The following is a 22,436-nucleotide window of genomic DNA, read 5'->3' as shown; positions in this document are numbered from 1 at the left end:
GTGACAGGTGAAAACCCTGCAGATGCTGGAAACCCAAGTCTGAATCAGAGTGGTGCTGGAAAAGCACAGCAGGTCAGGCAGCACCCAAGGAGCAAAAAAATCGACGTATCGGGCAAATGCCCATTATCAATTCCTGATGAAGAGCTTTTGCCCGAAACGTCGATTTTTCTGCTCCTTGGATGCTGCCTGACCTGCTGTGCTTTTCCAGCACCACTCTGATCTTGAGTCAGTGATGTGACAACCTGGTTCAGACGTAGTTCACGCCGGCTTTCGGTAGATGGCAGTCAGTCGAAATGTAAGGACCCCGCTATAGAACTTGAACTTTGGGAGAAAGAGACCCAATTGTCATTGTTTATAGTGTGTCATCACCGCACTCGGTAGGTGCGTCCTGCTCTCATTTGGGACGATTAGCATTTTTGTCGGGCTCGCTCTATTTAAAATTAGGTTTCGCTCGGTAACGCGGGGAACTTTTTGATGCAAACGAGAAGGAGAGAAACAAAAGCTGTTTTATGCGGGTTGCATACAGCCAGAGGATTTTTTTTTCTCTTGGTTGTGTGTGCAGGCTGGAAGTTTGCGAGGAGACTTTGAGGGGAGGTGCGCGGGCGCCGAGGCTGCTTCCCTTGCATTTGGCGTTGCCGGTGGAGATTTAACTCCAAGGCTGGGGGAGTTGTCACTGGAACTGAGCGGATTCCCGGACCCGGGAGCGTGCAACAGCGTCGGGGGCGTGAGAGGACATAACATCACAAACACTCTCTCTACTGGGGAATAACCGCAACGGTGAGGCGGGGGGCGGGGGGAGAAAGGAAAAGTTTTTTATTTCCACGGGAGTGACCCTGAAATTGCAAGAGGGGACCGGGAGGATGGCCAAAGACCACCTGAAACCCCGCTTGTGTCATATGATAAAAGGGGAAAACGGCTATGGTTTCCACTTGCACGGCGAGAAAGGCAAAAACGGCCAGTACATCCGAAAAGTGGAGCCCGGCTCACCGGCGGAGGCATCGGGTCTGTACGCCGGGGACAGGGTGGTCGAAGTTAACGGCGAGAATGTGGAGAAGGAGACGCACCATCAGGTACAAAAAAAAATTTGGCGAACACTCATCGCGTGCGAAGTTTGTTTTTTTTATATAAAGTGCATGCAGCCACGAAGCCGGGTAATCGATCGGTCCTGCAGTGTGTGGGTGAACTCTCAGCCATGGGGACTAGATACCGTCTGAATGCTGATAAGGGAGGGGGGGGGGAGAGAGAGAGATGGAGTGCAGCAGCACTGAGCTGATCATTGATGCTCCACACTGATCAATCAAACTCGTCCCAGCCACTGCAGCCTGAACCCCGGCTCCCAGAGGGGCTCCAAGGTGTCGCATCTGGCTTTACAAAGGAGCCTCTACCCTCACCTTTTATTGATTCGTAATTGGAAACGTTTTAACACTGGATGCACTGCAAAATGCGGGGGGGGCGATGTTCTTGTTTTCTGTGCGCGTGCCCCTTGTGTTTAGCTTCAGTAAGTGAATGCCAGTTGAATATTTTAAACGCAGGCAAAACAGTGCTGACCTTGAGGGATCAATAAAGATTGTTTTGAGAGAGAAAGAGTTTGATATCTAGGCGATAGATGCCTGGACGCGGGTTACACTGAGCCCTTATGGCTTCGCATGAGATCCCAGTCAAAACTTGAGGAATGTATCAGTGCAATCTGCTAACTTAAATGTTGGTGTGGCTACTCATCAATTGCACTCGTCACGTTATAGTGCTGGAGAAACATTTTATGTTAAGAAAAGGTCTATAGGCAGCTATAAGAAGTGACTCTCATATGATGCCACTCCCAAATGATACAAATCCTCTTTTTTTTGCATGTTAGTGTCAGGTTTCAATTTATAAGAAAACCCAAAGAGCGCCCATGAGTTTATTTCACCCAGTTACTTATGGGACATTACCAAGATGCATGAACTCTAGCCTAGCCAGAATGGATTATAAAATGCCTGAATTTATTGTCGATATGGTTGAGTGGGGGCGGGGGAGATTAGGACTGCATTGTGTTTATTTTTTTAAAAACTGTTTAGTAATATTACAGTAGTCTGCCTCTTGTGAAGGGACTTTATTGAATAGGGCGTTTGTACAGGAGACACTTGGTCACGTGATTCTTATTTTCTGGCTGACTATTTAAAAGTTCAACTATTAGACAGCATTACAGCATAAAAATACCAGGAAAGTACTGCGCTGTTCACTGATCTCTATAGGAGCAACTTGGTCACGTTACAAGTAATTACTACTTTTTGAATAGGGTTACAGAGAACAATGTTAGAGGCAGGGGAAGTTGTAAATGGGGAATAAAGAAATGCTAGAGACCCAAAGAGAAACTTTTTTTAAACTCAGTTGTGAATCTTTGGGATTCCTCTTCACACCAGAGAGCTCTGAGTGCTCAGTTAATGAGGGAGGGTCTTCAAGACAGAGAGAGATTTTAATTTTGAGATGTTCAAAAGGTAAAGTCGCCATAGTCCTTCCGGTCCATCAGTCTGCTCTCTCATTAGACAGACTGGTGGTCTGACCTGAGGGTTACCATGCCTTATGCGAGGGGAGAGGGATACAGGGCTGGTGTAGAAAAATGGAATGGAGTTAGAGCAGGCCTGAGGTGCCATGCGGTCTGCTTCTGTGCTTGTTCCTTTTTAATGTCTATAATTGCAAGGTGCATATTAGGAGGAGTTACTGAATTTAACAGCTAACATTGAAATTTGATCCAGCCATTCATTTAGTTCTGCTTCAAATTAAACAATTCTTGCTAATGCAACTTCTGTAGAGTTTTCACAGTCAGTAAAACTTTTTGGGCCAATGCTTTGATATTAGTAGAAGCCTCAAGAATTGCATTGATTAGAATTGCAGATGAGTTTCTTGTTTTCTTTTAAAGGTTTTGATGTTGAGACTTGATGTTTAACATAGAATGCTTGTTGTAATCAGTGTGCATTTATTGAAAGGCTGTGACCTTCTGTCTTTATTAGGTTGTACAGCGGATCAAGGCAGTGGAGAATGAGACCAGACTGCTAGTGGTGGATAAGGAGACCGATGAATACCTGCATAATCAATGGCTCGCTGGTACAGAGGACTATGGCCAGAGCCTCCCACCAGATAAGACCAAGGATAATGGTGAAGTATGGAAACCGCAAGTAGTCCTGAGCAGTGGCGAGCCTACAAGATTATCAAACAGGTCCATTGATAGCAACAAAAAGGTAAGAACCCCATTGAAAGAATAAGGTGAGACATGGGGGAGCTAAGTTGGGTAACTGGGCATAATTTATGAGAAACAAACCCCTTTTTTTTGTGATAGGCAATCTCCAATTGCCTAGATTAGAGTGGTGCTGGAAAAGCACAGCAGGTCAGGCAGCATCCGAGGAGCAGGAAAATCGACGTTTTGGGCAAAAGCCCTTCATCAACCTCCAATTGCCTTTGACAAACCTTGGACGGAATCTTTCAGTATGCGAGCTGTCGAGTATGGCTAACAAGGGAGTCAAAGTGTATTGTGGATAGGCAGGAGAGTGGAGCTGAGGTCACTATTAAATCAGTCATGATCTTCTTGAATGGCAGAGCAGGCTTCAGGGCCCAAATAATCTGTTCCTGTTTCTACTACTGTTCCTAATTTATTTGATATAATATGCATGCTCAAATTACTTTTTCTTGTTATCAAAACCTGAATATTAAAATAGTTTTGAGGCAATAGCAGCTTTCAAAGGAGCCATGTAAGAACTTTACAATGTGTCATATAATTGTATAACAACTGTATACTGTACTACAAGTTGGAGGGATAGGCCTAATTTTAGTAGCATTTTCAACTGGAGAATTAGAAGTAGTGAGGGGAAACTTTTTTTTGAATCAATTGTCACTATCTCCTTTTGGAGTGGTATGGTTGACTCTGGCATTTTATTTGGGGAAAGAAAGAAATAAAATATTTTAACTTGTAATTAACTTTTCCTTTCATAATTAAAAGCATTGATGTGATTTGCTCAGTATTTTTCCTTCATGACAAGTGCAAGTGTTTCACTCTCATTGTTTGAACTGTTCTCATTCTAAACAACGGGCAACTGTTGCACGCGAATTTTGTGTTGTGTGCAATTGGCAGATTTGTATGAAAATCTTACCGTGGTGCATGGGGAAGGAATATTAATATGACAACTATCACCCTCTAAATGTACCACAGTATACTTGTAAACTCCATGTAATATGATAAAATGCAGGCTTGGGGCCACAGTTTTTCATGAGCAAATTATTCTTTGGAAGGCAATAAGAGGAAAAAGACTGCAAGGAACTTTCTTTGCAAAAAGAAAGGCAAAAACAGGGAAGGGTTAACATAAAGCTATTCTAGTTGCTTTTTTTAGGTTTGGGAGCTTCTCTCCTTCTGCCTTCTTAGCAAAGAAATTAGAAAACAGGAAAAAAGTGGAATGAAGGCAACAGTCAGAAGAATTGTCACAGCGACCCCAAATCCTTCTAATGAGAATTGTTATTTGAGTAAAACATTCATACATCACCTTTTCATTGAGAATGTTGGTTCTGCATTTGATTGCCCTTTGTTTAGTAGTTGTACATTTTAATATGACAAACAAATGAAGCAGCATTCTCATCCTCTGAAGCATACAAGCTTGGGATTTAAAAAAAATTCATCCTCACTTTCAAATTCTATAATGGCTACATTTCTCTCTGGCTCAATCATTCTCCAGTCGCACAACTCCTTGAAATTTTGTTCCTCTATGAGCATTCTGAATTGTAATCATCCCACTGGTGGCCATGCTTTTAGTTGTCAAAACTCTGAAATTCCTTTTCCCTAATTAATCTTCTTTCTACTCCTTGTCTCTTTTTTTTTCAACAACGTTCCTTAGCACCTACCTATCTCCGTATATGACTCAGTTCCAAATTTTGTTTCATATTTGTCTCTGTGAAGCCAGGAGGGGCAGCTTTCAGCAAAACGAAAGCTGTTGTTGAAGGCTATCAACTGCAGATGATTTCACATTTTTTCTTATAATCAATCTTTTCATTAACATGTGCTAAGCATCAGTGTTGCTAATCTTGCTGGCCATGCCTATTGCAAATCTCTTCATGACACTACTTATCTGGGACAGTGCCATGCAATGCTACACACAGAACATTATTTGTGCATGCTGAGTTTGAGTTGGAGTGCGGCCAGAGAATTATGCTGTCCCTGTTTCCAGGAGCGTATATTGATTCACTTGTGTTTCATGCTTTTTTTTTGGTGTCAAAAAAATGTCAGATGTTTGTTTGAGCTTCTGTAAAACAATAAAACATGAGAAAACACTTGCATATTATCTTCTGTAGTGTCATGTTCCAGAAAGCATTGTTACATAGGAGGCTTTCCTGTAATCTTTTTCTATACTTGGGTAATCTGCAAAATAATGGTTTTTGACTTTTTTAATATTGTTGCTTATTTGTTAATTTCCATAAGCTTTCACTTGTTTTGTACCTGCCACGTTCCATAATTTTTCACTATCCTGTCTGTGTGTTGTATTTGTTAGGATTTGTTCTTAGTTTGCTGGATATTGTTTATTACTTTGATTGTTGGATATTTTTAAACATTTTGTTTTGATATCCATAAAAGCCAGCCTTCTCTGAATTTTGAGTGCAGTGCAACAGCAACTAATGGCTGCACAACTGGAGTTGGGCAACACACATGAAGTGTATCCAGCCTTGCCCATAGCCTATGAACGAGTATAAAATTTAAAAAAGTGCATTTTTGTGTTCAATTTTATTTAGTTCAATTCCCTTTAGTGTTAGTTTTGACATTAGATGTTTGCCAGTATGCACAATGGTAAGACTGACTTGGCAGTACTCCCACCTGTGTTTACGTCTGTCTCCGGGAATGTGCTCACAACATAAAGGTTGACCCTTTGTAGAGGACTGAGTGGTGCTGCCCTCTTTCAGCAATCATCTTGAGTAAGAAATTAAATTGAGGCCCTGTCTGCTCTTACTGACAGAAATAAAAGATCCCATGCCACTATTTTGAAGAAGACAAAAAAAACTGCAGATGGTGGAATTTAAGGAAGACAGAAAGAAGGCTGGAAGAATACAGTAAGCCGGGCAGCATCAGGAGGTACTGAAGTCACCAAAAGAAGGGTTACACTAGAAACGTTGACTTCTCCGCCACCTGATGCTGCCTGGCTTGCTGTGTTCTTCCAGCTTCTTGCTCATCTACCATTTTGAAGAACGACAGAGGAGTTCTTTCTGGTGTCCTGGTAATTACACAGAATGGTGGCACAGTGGTTAGCACACAGCGCCAGAGACCTGGGTTCAATTCCCGCCTCAGGCAACTGTCTGTGCAAACTCCACACATTCTCCCCGTGTCTGCGTAGGTTTCTTCCGGGTGCTCCAGTTTCATCCCACAGTCCAAAAATGTGCAGGTTAAGTGAATTGGCCATGCTAAGTTGCCCATAGTGTTAGGTGAACGGGTAAATAAATGTAGGGGAATGGGTCTGGGTGGGTTGCTCTTCGGAGGGTCAGTTTGGACTTGTTGGGCTGAAGGGCCTGTTTCCACTCTATAAGTAATCTAATCTAATCTAGTCTTAACTCTCTACCTAAAACAATAATCTGACAACTATCATGTTTCTACCTCTGGGAGATGGCTGCATGCAAATTCTGCCATAACATTTCCTGTATTAAACAGTGACTACGTGTAAAAACAAAACTTGGTTGGATGTGCAATGCTTAGGTATACTGACTATGAAAGCAGTCTTTTTGTCAATAGAGTCGGAGAGATGTACAGCTTGGAATCGGAGCCTTCAGTCCAACTTGTCCATGGCGATTAGATATCCTAACCTCATCCAGTCCCATTTGCTAGCATTGGCCCATATTCCTCTAAACCCCTCCTTCTCATATAACCTTCCAGATCCTGTTAAATGTTATAATTATACCAGCCTCCACCATTTCCTCTGGCAGTTCGTTCCATACACGCAACAAGGGTGTGAAAAAGCTGCCCCATAGGTCCCTTTTATATCTTTCCTCTCTCACCCTAAACCTATGGCTTCTAGTTCTGGACTCTCCCCACCTCGGGGAAAAGACTTTGTCTATTTACCCTATCCATGCCCCTCATGATTTTGTAAACCTCTATAAAGTCACCCCTCAGCCTCCGATGCTCCAGGGAAAACAGCCCCAGCCTATTCAGCCTCTCTCTATAGATAAAACCCTGGTATCATCCTTGTAAATCTTTCTGAACTCTTTCAAGTTTCACAATATCCTACCAATAGGAAGGAGACCAGAATTGCACGCCAGAATTCCAAAAGTGGCCTAGCCGCAACGTGACTTCCCAACTCCTATACTCAATGCTCTGACCAGTAAACTAAAGCATACCAAACAACATCATCACTATCCTTTCTACCTATGATTCTACTTTGAAGGAAATATGAACCTGTACCCCAAGGTCTCTTTGTTCAGCAACACTCCCCAGGATCTTCCCATTAAGTGTATAAGACCTGCTCTGATTTGTTTTTCCAAATTGCAGCCCCTCACATTAATCTAAATTAAACTCCATCTGCCAATCTTCAGCCCATTGGCCCATCTGATCAAGATCCCATTGTACTCTGAGGTAACCTTCTTTGCTGTCCACTACACCTCCAATTTTGGTGTCCTCTGCAAACTTACCAACCGTGCCTCCAATTTTCACATCCAAATCATTTATATAAATGACGAAAAGCAGCGGACTCAGTACCGATCATTGTGGCCCACCACTGGTCATAGGCTTCCATCTGAAAAGCAATCCTCCTGCCAGCACCCTCTGTCTTCTACCTTCGAGCCAGTTCTGTATCCAAATGGTTACTTCTCCCTGTATTCCATGAAATCTAACCAGCCTCCCTTGAGGAACCTTGTCGAATGCCTTACTGAAGTCTGTATAGATCATGTCTACCACTCTGCCCTCATTAATCCTCTTTGTTATTACTTGAATTGAGCATTACATTTGCTCCATGCAATCTTGTTACTGCATTGTCATCAAGGAGATTGTAACCAAACCATAAAACAACAGAGCCAGGGAACGTTTTGTTTCCAAAACAAAAAGTGAAGGAATTAGAAGTGAAATGGGGAAAAATGAACAATTTAGAACAGTTTTCCTGTTTTTGGTCAACTTTCTTCTGCTTCTTTGATACTGGCCCTTTGGGATGTAGACAGCTGTGGGTATCAGTAACGTACAGAAATCGTGTTCATGATGATGAGTGTTGGCTTTCAGTTTTACCACAAGCCATTAACTAGGACCAGCCTGTGTTCAGGATATTTAACAAAATGGTCTCATTTAATGGCATAGTCAGTGCCCACTTCCCTCTGCATCACCAACACCAACCATTCCCCATCCCACACTACCACCAAACATATATACAACTTCTCTCTGACCCTTTACCTTGTTCTCATCAATTTATGACACTCCTTAAAACTTACCTTTTATAGCCAAAGGTTTGGTCAATCTGCCTAAAATTTCCATTTGATTCAGTGTTAAAATTTGCATTATAATACTCATATGAAATCTTTGGGATGTTGAATTGCATTACAAATGCTATAAATTTTAACATTGACTGCCTTTGTGAAATCCATTATTTTGCCTGAATTCAGTTTGTTTGCATCATAACTGCTGCAGTTCATCTAAATCTAGATATTCAGCAAATCATTGATTTTATGTGGTTGCAAAATTTAGCAGCATATTCAACATTTTCCTATTTAAATTAGTCACCATTGTTGAATGACTGTAAGGCTTCTGTCTTAGGCAGCAGAAGTGAGGTCATTGAATATGTTTAACTTGATTCACTTGCCAAACAACAATCTTATCAGGAATAGATGTGTGTGTGGAATTTGAAGCAACAGATCGGTCATGATCTTATTGTACAACAAAGCAGGCTTGAGGAACCAAATGATCTACTCTGTTCCTATTTCATGTTTGAGACTCACACAGCTCTTTGAAGTAACATGCCTGTTACTATGTAGTAAAAGGTTAGCATTGAAGGAGGTTGATAAACTATCATACTTTGCATGAAGGATATTTGCATTTACATAAGGTCTTTAATGACCTTTTGCTTCCGACAGTGCTTTACAACAAATGTTGAGATGTTGTAACACCACAGAATGTGGCATTCCATTTGCATCCAGCAAGATCCTGCAACCAATGATGTGATGATTCAGGAATTTGCTTTTATATGTGAAGTTGGTTGAAGGATAACCATTGGTCAGGACATCTGGCAAATGTCAAGTGGACAAAAGGTACCATGATATCTTTTGTGCCCAACCTAGGTAAGAATACATACATTTTCTGTTTAATGTCTCACTTGGAAGTCTGTACCGCAGACAGTGAGCTGGGGAGTGGGCTTTGAACCTACAACTTTCAGATTGTGTAGGAAGTGTGCTACCCATTAAGACAGAGCTGATTAGAATTCCTTTTAGTTCAGGTGATTATATCCTCAAGTTTGTGGAATTTTACTGATTTTTTTTCTTAACAGAAATCCAACGGAGAAAATTAGTCATTGGAAACCTGTTGTAAAATTGTGAAGTTGTCTATTTAAATTATAGTCAAAAATAATAAAGGTTATCAACTAGCAGTTGCTCTTTGTAGACTATTGAAGGAAGGAAGTAATTTGTGGAATTGAATCCACATTGTGTGCGCAGTGTTTAGCTACCAAGTAATGCAGGTAACTATATGATACAGCTGTATTTTATTACTTCTTAAGATCAAACAGAAACAAGATTGTAACTAATAAGTGTTGGAAATATTTGGCAGGGCAGGCAGCCTCTGCGGAGAAAGGAACAAACAACATTAATGTTTCAGGCTGATGAGCAGTTGTCACTGTTACAATTAGCATACATAGATCGCAAAATGCTGATATTAACAATTTTTAATGTGCTGGTTAAGAATTTACCTAACAAGTCTGATGATAGTTAAAGGCAGCTGTTCTCAAACTTCGTGAGAGATTAAATCCAAACAGAACAAACCAATAAACAGGGGAAAAAAAGCACAATTAGAATGATGCTGTAAATTGAAGCTCACATTGTCAAAGTTACTCACCCGGATGAAGGGCGATTGTTATCAAGAGATATTTGAGAAACTTTGGCATCTGTCAAGAATAGCAGTGGCTATGGATGACCCGATTACTTTGAAGATTATCAATGGTTATGGTAAAATTAATTATTTTTATTCTGCAAGATAGTAACGAGGGACTTCAACAGTGGTTAGCACTGTTGCCTTACAGCGCCAGAGACCCAGGTTCAATTCCTGCCTCAGGCGACTGACTGACTGTGGAGTTTGCACATTCTCCCCGTGTTTGCGTGGCTTCCTCCGGGTGCTCCGGTTTCCTCTCACAGTCCAAAAATGTGCAGGTTAGGTGAATTGGCCATGCTAAATTGCCCATAGTGTTAGGTGAAGGGGTAAATGTAGGGGAATGGGTCTGGGTAGGTTGCGTGTCGGCAGGTCGGTGTGGACTTGTTGGGCCACACTGTAAGTAATCTAATCTAACTAATCTAATCATGAATACTGTCAGGTTTCTGGTTTCCGTATTAGAAAAATGATTGAGGCAATGTAAGTGCAAAAATGATCAAGGCTGATGTAAGAACCAAGAAGTTGAATCTGTCGAGGGGGTAAAAACTGAATGGGCTGGGGCTTCTATCGCTGAGAGCTGACCAAAAAGAGGTCTTTACAATTATAAAGGAGTTTGTTAGGATAAATTTAGGAAGATGTTTCTACTTGTGGAAGATCAAAGCTAAGAGCTATAAACAAAGGGGTCATCACCAACAAATCTAGTAAGAAAATCAAGAGGGATTTATTTACTTAGAGAAAGGAGCGAATATAGACTTCGCTACCTCAAGTAGTAGTGGAGATGAAGGGTATAGATGCATTAACAGGGAAGCTGGCCAAGTAGCTGAGGGCGAAAGGAGTAGGAGGTAGGGTGAGATGAAGTAGGGTAAGAAGAAGCTCATAGGTCTCCCCATGGGAGACTCATTAGCAAGGTTAGATCTCTTGGAATGCAGGGAGAACTAGCCATTTGGATATCGAACTGGCTCAAAGGTAGAAGACAGAAGGTGATGGTGGAGGGTTGTTTTTCAGACTGAGGCCTGTGACCAGTGGAATGCCACAAGGATCGATGCTGAGTCCACTAATATTGACACCAAAATGGGTGGTGTCGTGGATAAGGAAGAAGATTACCTCAGATTATAATGGATCTTGATCAGATGGGTCAATGGGCTGAGGAGTGACAGATGGAGTTTAATTTAGATAAATGTGAGATGCTGCATTTTGGGAAAGCAAATCTTAGCAGGACATATATGCTTAATGGTAAGGTCCTTGGGAGTGTTGCTGAACAAAGAAACATTGGAGTACAGGTTCATAGCTCTTTGAAAGTGGAGTTGCAGGTAGATAAGATAGTGAAGGCGTTTGGTATGCTTTCCTTTATTGGTCAGAGTATTGAGTACAGGAGATGGGAGGTCATGTTGCGGCTATACAGGTCATTGGTTAGGCCACTTTTGGAACATTGCATGCAATTCTGGTCTCCTTCATTTTGGAAGGATTGGATTAGATTAGATTAGATTACTTAGTGTGGAAACAGGCCCTTCGGCCCAACAAGCCCACACCACCCTGCCGAAGCGCAACCCACCCATACCCCTACATTTACCCCTTACCTAACACTACGGGCAATTTAGCATGATTTTGTGAAACTTGAAAGGGTTCAGAAAAGATTTACAAGGATGTTGCCAGGGTTGGAGGATTTGAGCTACAGGGAGAGATTGAATAGGCTAGGACTGTTTTTTCCTGAAGCATCTGAGGCTGAGGGATGACCTTATGGAGGTTTGTAAAATCATGAGGTTTATAGTTAGGATAAATAGACAAAGTCTTTTCCCTGTGGTCGGGGAGTCCAGAACTAGAGGGCATAGATTTAAGGTGAGAGGGGAAAGATATAAAAGAGACCTAATGGGTAACTGTTTTTCACTGAGGGTGGTACGTGTATGGAATGAACTGCCAGAGGAAGTGGTGGAGGCTGGTACAATTGCAATGTTTTAAAAGGCATCTGGACGGTTATATGAATTTGGGCCAAGTACTGGCAGGTGGGACTAGATTAGATTGGGATATCTGGTCGGCATGGATGAGTTGGACCGAAGGGTCTGTATCTGTACTGTGCATCTCTGACTCTATCTGGAGGATAAATAAAACTATGATAAATTGGGCCATAGGCCGTGTTTCTGTACTGTAAATTTTGTTTAAATTAAACAAAGCCTTAAAATTTAAAGGAGTACTAGAGAAATGTCCTTTTACAGTTTGCTAAGAATTTGGAATTCTTAGGCACAACATGTAAGTACATTGTGTGCACGTGCTCTTTAATGTGCTTGGAAAATGGAATATTATTGATTTTAGTGAATTTGACAGAGAATGAAATTCCACTAATGGATTTTTAAATGGAGAATAACACTATGATCCCTAATAACTGGCCTCTTTCATAACTCTTTAAATTATTTTGAAGTGTGATATATGTTACTGTGTGCAAAGTGGACGCTGTGTCTGCCAACAATAAGAATGGTTATCCATTAACATCATACCACAATTAATTATTTTTGAGTTAGATGTTTTGTCCAGGTGCTGGTGACTTATTATAAAACGGCGACTTTGTAAATGTCCCAATGATATGTTGCTGCTTTTCACTAAAGCACGTTTTTACATCTAAAGCCAATTGGTTCCGTGAGCCAACCAGTCAGGATTCCATATTGGGTATTTTGTGTCTAATTGATTTCACTGAATCTTCTGTTAGATTTTATTTGCTGTTTCAATACTATAACCACTTCATCATGCACTTACTGTCTTCCTTTAGCTTAGGTTGTGAGCTTGAGGTCATGTCTTAACTCGCACCAAGTCCCAATCACCCATCATTGACCTTCATTTGGTTCAGGGTTAAGCAGTGCCTTGACTTTTTAAAATTCTTGATATCATTATCAAATCCTATCCATGGTCTCGCCTTTCCCTGTCTCCAGAATCTACTCCAGGCCCACCCCCTCCACTGAGATCACTGCATTTTTCAAATTCTGGCCATCCCAAGTTTGATCGCTACTCCATTGGTAGTCCATTTAAATTGTCAAGGGCTAAACTCTCTGGAATTCTGTATCTTTAACCTCCTTTACCCCGTTTTACCATTATGTATCTCTTTTTTGCTCTCTTGAAGCCTAGCTGTTTAACTGAATCAATCCTAACACCACTCTGTTCATATGTCAGATTTAGCTTGACCATGCTCCTATGAAGTTCCTTACAACATTTTACAGTATTACGGGCACTATGTAAAAACACGTAGTTGTCCAATATCCATACACCAGGATAAATCTGGTTCAGCAAATCTTTTAGCCAGCCTGTGAAGCTTTAGGATCCACTCTACTGGTAGGGCAGATAGTTGGCTTGGTGTGGGGGAAGAGGAGGAAGGAAAGGAGGCTACCAGAACTCTGCATCCAGGTGCTGAACTTACAGAGCCATAGAAATGATGTAGCAGAGAAGGAGACAGTTTGGCCCAATTTGTTCACACCAAACCAAAGACCGATTAGGTTAGGATCTCTGGTCAGTGTGGACAGTTTGGACTGAAAGCTCTGTTCCTGTGCTGTACATCTCTATGACTTTATGCCATTTCTAATCCCATCTTCTTGCCTGTGAGCCATAGCCCTTTAACCTACAGCACTTAAGGTGCAGAACCAGCACTTAAAAGAATTTAATAACTGTCTCCACTACCAACTCAGACAGTGAATTTCATGCACCACCATCCTCTGCATGTAAAAATCTTGCCTCACATCCTCTCTACTCCTTCTGCCACAGAGCTTGAATGCTGTGAGTGCCGCTTGGCTAAACCAGAATGCTGTGGAGTTGGGTGAAAACAGACAGTTGCAACAGGTAAGTGGTAATTAAACTGAATTTCAAGCTAAACCTTTGAGCTAAATCAATTCCTTAGTACAGTAACTAAGAGTTACTCTGGGTGTAGTTTTAGTCAAATTTCTGAAACGAGTCAGCTGAGTCACTCTCTGCTGAAGCTGGTTAACTGAACCTTGTGGTGAATTTGTGTGGAAGGAAGTTTTTACTAAGTTACATCCTGATGTGAATGAAGAAACCAGGCACCAAAGTGGTACATGGCTGGAAATCCCAGATTGTAAAGCTAGTAAGCCACCTTAACAAAACAGGGATGCCACTTGAAGCCTGAGAAATGTGTTGCAGCCTGGAGCTGCTACACTGTCTGGTATTTTCTGCATAATTTTGAGGAGTCCTGGCTCCTGCCTTATCCGAGTTGTAATTTTTCCAGCTATTTTCAAACTCAGCTGCTTTCTTTTTTTTTTTCTCCCTGGGCACATTGTTTTGTAACTCCAAAAGACTTCAGTTACAACCCTGTACTACTTTGCTGCAATGATTCAGCCCAGTTCTTCACATATTTAGGTCTCCATTCCTACTGTTATAGAGTTATAGAGATGTACAGCATGGAAACAGACCCTTCGGTCCAACCCGTCCATGCTGACCAGATGTCCCAACCCAATCTAGTCCCACCTGCCAGCACCTTGCCCATATCACTCCAAACTCTTCCTGCTCATGTACCCACCTTGAGCAAATCTCTCTCTGCCAGTTCAGATTGGAAGATTCTGTTGTGAGCTGCTGTTTGAATGCTGCACTGCTCCACAGTCACTCCAGAGCTTTTTGCACAGAAAGCAATGATCAAAGTTGACTAAAGAAGGGTTCAGGATAAATTAGAAGTTTTGGAGATAATTAGCTTTGCTGTAACTTTTCTTGGAAGATAATTGGGAAGTTCTGCTCCAAAACATCTCTGCTTGTGTTCTTCAGGCGAGTGTCTTGGCCCAACTATCTTCAGCTGCTTCTTAATGATCTTCCTTCCATCAATAAAGTTAGAAGCAAGAATGTGCAGTCATCAGCAAATAGTGTTCAGCACCATTTCATCCATGGTCAAATGCATCAAGACCTGGGCAAAATATCCAGCCTTGTAACACTTTGTGCCCCACAAGTTCCAGATGATAACCATTTCTGACAACAGAGAATGTAACCCTCCATTGATTGCTACCATCACTGCCCCGCTATCAACATCCTAGGGGTTACCATGACTAGAAATGGACCTAGACAAGCCATATAAATACAATGGCTGGAAGAGCAGGTCAAAGATTAGGAATACTGCAGGAAATAACTCAACTACCAGCTTCCCTAAAGCTTGTCCACCATCTACAAGACATGTCAGGATGGAATACTCCCTACTTGCCTGGATGCCTACAGCTCCAACAACACTCAAGCTTGACACCATCCAGGACAAAGCAACATGCTTGATTAGCACCACATCCACTCCCTCCTCCACCGACATTCAATATTTGCAGTGTGTATGTGATCTACAAGATGCATTGCAGAAATTCTGCAAGGCTGCTTGGCATGTTCAAAACCCATGACCACTTCCATCTAAAAGGACAAGGACAGATGATACATGGGAATACCACCATCTGTATATTTCTGTCCATCTGCCCTCACCATACTGACTTGGAAATATTTTGCTGTTCTTTCAATGGTGTTGGGTCAAAATCCTGGATACCTCTCGCGCTCTCGCTCTCTCACTCACAGTGCTGTGGTTCTAGTTGCACCAAATGATCTGCAGTGGTTCAAATATGCACCATAACACCACCACTTTAAAGGCTTTTAGGGATGGGCATTCATAAATGATAATCCAACCAGCAACACCCACATCCTAAGAAGAATGAATAAATTTCAAACGATAGTTTTAAAGTAAATAATAAGCTGCTGGAGCAATGAACAATAAAGGCACACGGACCGTTGCTCAATATAATCTTGCGGTTTTCTTGTGTAAGCTTAACAATATTTTGAAGGGTTTTACAATCTCTTGGTTAATTTGTAACTGTGTTACACACCAGGTCTGTGGTCGGTAGCCATTTCACTGGAATGGTTAAGTGAGGCTCTTCATTGATAAGTTTTGCTCTTGCTGTAGATTAGATCCTCTGCCAGGTTGAATGAGAAGTGGAAAGGGTAATTATGAAAAGAACTTCGTGGGTTGATGTCTTTTCAAATTAAAACACGTTGAATCATGCAGCTATGTGCTCAGCTTGGTTTTGAGATCTGCTTTGTTTTGTGTGTGAGACATAAATCTCGGTCCTAGATATTCAGTATTGATGGATCTGCTAAAGATTCCTTGACCATCTAATAGAGGTAACTTCAAAGAACTTATACCAACCAGCTGACTTGCAGTACTTTATTTTTCAAAAATTATTCATTTCTGCTTTAAATCTGAATTGAATTACTTAACTGCACATTTTTAAAATTTCAGTATGACTTATGTGGAGGATGAAAAGAATGAGGAAAAAGTGTCATGTTAGCAACAATTGATAGAGTTGGTCCTTCATTTTTTTAAAAAAAATTGATTTATTATTGTCAAATGTACCTAAGTATAGTGGAAAAATTTAGTTTTGTGCAGTACAGGCAGATTATACCATATAAAGTGCATAAAGATGATTAGAGTGAGGAATATGGTGCTGTAACTGCAGAGAAGGTGCACAAAGAATGATAAATTAAAAAATTTGAGAGGTCCATTCAGAAGTCTACTAACAGCAGGCAGGAGCTGTTCCTGAATCTATTTGTACGTGTATACAAGCTTTTATATCTTCTGGCCAACGGAAGAGGGTGGAAGAGAGTATGTTGTCAGATGGCGCTTAATGCAGGAAAGTGAGAGGTTATACACATTGGTAGGACGAATCAAAAGGCAGACTATTATTTAAATGGAGAGGTTCAGAAACCGTGCAGCACAGCGGGATCTGGGTGTTCTAGTGCATGAAACACAAAGGTAACTGTAGGACCAGCAAGAAGTTTAAAGGACATTAGAAGTTTGGTAGGAATTGGAATTAAATTAGGGAAGGCTTGATGCGTCCGTCCAGTGTGTTGGTGAGGCCACATCTGGAGCACTAAGTATAGTTTTGCCCTCTGTATATTTTTTTAAAAATATACAAACGGGAGGCAGTTCAAGAGATTCACTAGACTGATTCCTAGTCTGAAGGGGTAGACTTCTGAAAAACAGATGGATGAGGTTTTTATTTGAGTTCACAAGAATGGTGTGTGATTTTATTGAAACATTAAGGTTTTTGGCAGGGTAGATGTTGAGATGTTTTCACTAATGGGGGAATGTTGAACTAATGGACACCGTTTTAAGAAAATGACAGGGCATTCTCTAAAGTGCAAAGGAATGTCTCTCTTAGAGGGTTGTGAATGTCAAGAATTCTCTACTCCGAGGTGTGGAGGCGAAGTCACTGAAAGTATTTAAAGAGGGGATACGTAGATTTTTTTTTTTCTTATGAAACATTGGAGAAGCTAGGATTACGAGGAGCTGGCACAATAGAGGAGTTGAGGCTCGGTGCACATCAGCATGATCTCTCAGAATGGTGAGTCAAGCTTGAGGGGCTGAATGGTAGTTCTTAACTAACGTTCATCTGTGGTTTATCACCTCTGGTTGGACGTATTGCAGGAGGTTTAATCACATGACCCCAATCCCCCGCAAAGACACACACCTCTCCCTCTCCACCATTGGTTGTCTGACAGGTCAGTTCCCAAAATGACTTGCTTTTTTACACCAATCAGACAGCACATAGACCCTTCATTACTTGAATAAATGATTCTTGACTATCAGTCAAATTGTGTACTTTTAGTCCATGCCCAATATTTTTAAAGCTGGTAAACTTGCAGGCAAGTGGCAAGGAACACTTGTGCCATCCAAGTGCTAAATGGACAAGCAGTTAGAGACAAACAAAAATCTGCAGATGCTGGAATCAGCCCTTTCAGCAGAGCATTGAAATTGCTGTGGAACCTGATTAGTTTTTTAAATAAGATATTTGAATTTCCAGGCTGACTGGAAGGATTGCACAACAAGCTTTCAAATTTTAACATTTTTGTTATAATAAAACAAACCAAATCAACACTGTCTAAATACTATTAAGTAAGTATTTTGTACTTTTAAACCATAGAAGAACATGGCTGTTTAATCACTAAGCTGACGGAATATTCCTCCCCGTGTTATACGTTATTCTTTCCCTTAAATGAATACATAATCTTCAGGACAAGACTGTTCTTAGTTCTCAGATCCTGATGACTTGCTTCATTTCTCCTTTTTCCTGGCAGATGGCTTCCAATCTTGTAACTGACTTTCATGTCAAGGAGAGCATTTGAGATTTTACCCTCTAGCAAAGTTAGCTGGAACTCTGTCTTGAATTGCTGCAGTCCTTGGGGTGTAGGGACACCCAGTGCTGTCAGGATGGGAGCTTTAGGATTTTGATAGTGTGCCTCCACGTCAGGATGTGTGTAGCTTGGACGGGAACTGGCAGGTGACAATGTTCCCAAATATCCCATTATTCTTCAAGGTGGTAGATGTCACGTGTTTGGAAGGTTTTATTGGAGTCTTGGTGAGCTATTGCAGTACATCTTGTAAATGTTAAATCCTGCTGCTACTGTGTGCATCAGTAGTAAAGGGAGTTGATGTTGGAGGTGGTCAGGGTGCCAATGAAGTGGACTGCTTTGGACAGTCTATTGAACTTCTTGAGTATTGATGAGACTGCACTCCTCTCAATCAATCTACTGTCAATGCAGCTTCTTGGCACCTTTCTTCCCTTTTAAAACAACTCCCTGCAACTTTTTAAGTGAAGTCACTTATCTGCTGAATTCCAAGCAGTGACACAAACCCAATTCTTCCTGTTCTTTTAAAACCCTTAGCACCCAATCCCAAAACACAACAATCTCAGATTTTGTAGCATAAGAGAGTATCCCCTTGACATTCAGTGACATTACAGTTGTTGAATATTACCCCTATTAACATCTTGGGAGTTACCATTGAATAGAAACTGAACTTGGCCAGCCACAGGAGAAGGTCCCAGAATAGGCATCCTGCAGCAACTGACTCTCTGTTTCTGACTCCTCAAGCCCTCTTCACTATCTACTGCATCGAGACAATGATGGGATCCATTTTTTTACCTGGGTGATTGCAGCTTCATCAACACTCCAGAGCTTGATAGCATCCAGGGAAAAAGCTGCCTGCTTGGCATCCCATTTAACATCACTCCCTCCATCATGGGTGCGGACAGGCTGCAGCAATTTGCCAAGGTTCGTTCAACAACACCTTCCAAAGCCATGACCTCTACTTTACCGCTGAAAAGCTCAAGGCTAGCAGATGCATGGGGCACCCTCACCATCTGCAAGTTCCCTTCTAAGTTGTACACTCTACTGTAATGAAAATGTATTAGTTATTCCTTCTCCATTGTTGGGTCAAAAATACAAAAATCCATTGCCACTTGTTTCTCATGTAATTGCTGTAGTAAGAAACCTTAACAGGACAGTATTTGTATGATCATTTTGTAAGTGCAGGATGAACCAATTCCAGAGCAGAGGAGGGAAAAGATTCCCCTTTACAAATTTCTCCCAATCATGGTTTAGTTTTTAATGCTTGCAACAGTGATGCTATTCTGTGCCTCTGGCAACCGTATTGTATATGTTCTCCTACCTCAAAATGAGGTTCTCACCTCACATCCGCACCATCATGAAGGCTGTTTATTGTCATCTCTGACATTTCTTTGTCTCTGCCTCAGTCTTGTGTTGCTGAAGTCCTCAGTCGTGCCTGTTGTTACCTCTCGACTTGACTATTCCAAAACTCTCCTCCTCATTGGCCTCTTGAACTCCACCCTCCATAAGTTTCAGGTTATTCAAATAATTCCGCTGCCTGTGTTCTTGTTGGCATCACTTCCTGCTCACCCATCACTCTTGCACTTGCTACCTACGTTTGGCTCCTGGTGAACTAGCGCGTTGATTTTAAAATTCACATTCTCATTTCCAAATTCCTCTTTAGTTTTGCCACTCTCCATCTCTGCAAACCTTTCCTGCCCAACAATCCTCAGATTATCTCTTCACTTCTCTTTGAAATCTAGTCTCTCCAAGGTTATTAACATTGTTCTACCATTGGTGATGGGCTATAATTCTGTAATTCCCTCCTTAACTATGTAATCTTCTCTACCTCTTTGCCCTCCTTTTTAAGATAAACCTTAAAAATTATCCTGTTTAAGAGCTGTTGCCCATCTGACTTCATGTCTACCTGTTTGTCTCCAAATCTAACTTTCCTTTGTGACTGTCCTGTGAAGCGCCCTAATTATACAGCAGTTTTAATGTAAATGTAAATTGTTGTTAGAACATAACACAATACAGGCCCTTTGTCCCTGGATGTTGTGCCGACCTTTTATCCTTCACTAAGATCAGACTAATCTACATACCCTACATTTTACTATCATCCATGTGCATATCCAAGAGTCACTTAAATGTCCCTAAAGTATCTGACTCTGTTACCACTGCTGGATGTGCAGTCTCTGTGTAAAGAACCTATTTCCGACATCTCCCCCTAAACCTTCCTCCAGCCATCTTACAATTATGCGGCCTCGTGATAGCCATTTCAACTCTGGGAAAAACTCTCTGGCTATCCACCCTATCTATGCTTGTCATCATCTTGTACAACCTCTATCAAGCCACCTCTCCTCCTTCTTTGCTCCAATGAGAAAAACACTAACTCGCTCCACCTTCCTTCATAAGACATGCCCTCCAGTCCAGGCAGCATCCTGGTAAATCTACTCTGCACCCTCTCCAAACCTTCCACATCCTTCCTATAATGAGGTGACCAGAACTGAACACAGTATTCTAAGTGTGGTCCAACCAGGGCTATATAGACCTGCAGCATAATCCTCCTGCAAATGAAAGCCAACACACACCATACACCACCTTAACTGTATCAACCTGGGTGGCAGCTTTGAGGGAATCTATAGACATGGACCCCAAGATCCCTCTGTTTCTCCACACTGCAAAGAATCCTGCCTTTAACCCTGTAATCTGCATTCTAATTCAACCTTCCAAAATGAATCACTTTTCCAGGTTGAACTCCATCTGCCACTTATCAGCCCAGCTCTGCGTCCTGTTGCAACCTACAACAGCTCTCCACAACTCCACCAACCTTTGTGTCATCAGCAAACTTACTAACCCACCCTTCCACTTCCTCATCCAAGTCATCTATAAAAGTCACAAAGAGCAGAGGTCCCAGAACTGATCCCAGAACACCACTGGTCACTGAGCTCCAGGCTGAATATGTTCCATCTACTACCACTCTCTGTCTTCTATGGGCCAGCCAATTTTGTATCCAGACAGCCAAATTTCCCTCTATCCCATGCCTCCTTATTTTTTTGAATGAGCCTACCATGGGGAACCTTATCAAACGTCTTGCTAAAATCCACATACACCACATCACTGCTGTACCTTTATCAAAGTTTTTTTTTGTCACATCCTCAAAGAATTCAGTAAGGCTTGTGAGGCATGACCTGTCTCTCACAAAGCTATGCTGACTATCTCTAACAAATTTCCCTCTATCCCATGCCTCCTTTTTTTTAATGAGCCTACCATGGGGAACCTTATCAAACGTCTTGCTAAAATCCACATACATCACATCACTGCTGTACCTTCATCAAAGTTTTTTTTGTCACATCCTCAAAGAATTCAGTAAGGCTTGTGAGGCATGACCTGTCTCTCACAAAGCTATGCTGACTATCTCTAATCAAGCTATGCTTTTCCAAATAATAATAAATCCTGTCTCTCCGAATCCTCTCCAATAATTTGCCCACCACCGATGCAAGACTGACTGGTCTGTAATTCTCAGGGTTATCCCTATTCCTTTCCTTGAACAAGGGATTAACATTTGTCACCCTCCAATCATCTGGAGGCACTGAATAACTTCAGAGTAGTTGCAGTTTTACTTGACTTTTAATTGATGGTGAGTTGAAGGATAAATATTTCCATTTCTGAAATCAATTAAGAATAAAAGTAATACTTATTGTGCTCTATTTCACAGAATCAAGATGCTCCGAAGCACTTTATGGTCAGTGAAATATCTTTGTGAATTCTAGTCACTATAAAATGTTGCGGGTTCATGAGGTGCTGTTGAAGAAGCCTTGGCAGTTTCTGTAGTGCACCTTGCAGACTGTATGTAATACAGTGGTAACAATCTCCTTTCTCGGTCAACAGGTTGTGAGGTTGTATCCCACTCCAGAGATTTGAACCACAAAATATCAAACTTCCCTAAAACTTCGCATCGACTTAAATGAAAGACAGACTAGCATTTATGTAGCGCCTTCCACAACCTCAACATAGCAAAGTGTTTTACACCTGACTTTTTTTTTATAGTGTGGTCACTCATGTAGGAGACCAATTTGTGCACAGCAATTGTCCCAAACAGCAATGACCAGACTGTCTGTTTCTTTTGATATTTATTGAGGGAGAAATATTGGCCAGTACACTGATGGAATTCCTCTGCTGTCCTTCAGAATAATATTCCTGATGTTTCTGATCCACCTGATAGATCAGAAGGAGTCTTTGATTTTATATCAACTTAACAAAAGTACTT

The 22,436-nt window shown here is 41.4% G+C and overlaps 1 protein-coding gene across 1 annotated transcript; it reads left to right on the top strand.

The window, feature by feature from the left end:
- The first annotated feature begins 337 nt into the window (after window positions 1–337).
- LOC122560507 (Na(+)/H(+) exchange regulatory cofactor NHE-RF2-like) lies at window positions 338–15,224 on the top strand. Its single transcript, XM_043711176.1, has 4 exons — window positions 338–1,070; window positions 2,988–3,215; window positions 13,796–13,870; window positions 14,804–15,224. The coding sequence occupies exons 1-4, from the start codon at window positions 861–863 to the stop codon at window positions 14,840–14,842; spliced, it is 552 nt and encodes a 183-aa protein (XP_043567111.1). The 5' UTR covers window positions 338–860; the 3' UTR covers window positions 14,843–15,224.
- Window positions 15,225–22,436: the final 7,212 nt, after the last annotated feature.

Source organism: Chiloscyllium plagiosum, chromosome 21 (assembly GCF_004010195.1).
Source record: "Chiloscyllium plagiosum isolate BGI_BamShark_2017 chromosome 21, ASM401019v2, whole genome shotgun sequence".
Classification (NCBI taxonomy): domain Eukaryota; kingdom Metazoa; phylum Chordata; class Chondrichthyes; order Orectolobiformes; family Hemiscylliidae; genus Chiloscyllium; species Chiloscyllium plagiosum.
The sequence above is the reverse complement of the archived record's forward strand: the minus strand, read 5'-3'. Positions and strand labels throughout refer to the sequence as shown.

Excerpts from the sequence above, each read along its gene's own strand:
- LOC122560507 (XM_043711176.1), top strand. The coding sequence starts at position 861 with ATGGCCAAAGACCACCTGAAACCCCGCTTGTGTCATATGATAAAAGGG. Across the intron at positions 1,071-2,987 it reads AGAAGGAGACGCACCATCAG|GTTGTACAGCGGATCAAGGC; the intron begins GTACAAAAAAAA and ends TGTCTTTATTAG. Across the intron at positions 3,216-13,795 it reads CCATTGATAGCAACAAAAAG|AGCTTGAATGCTGTGAGTGC; the intron begins GTAAGAACCCCA and ends CTTCTGCCACAG.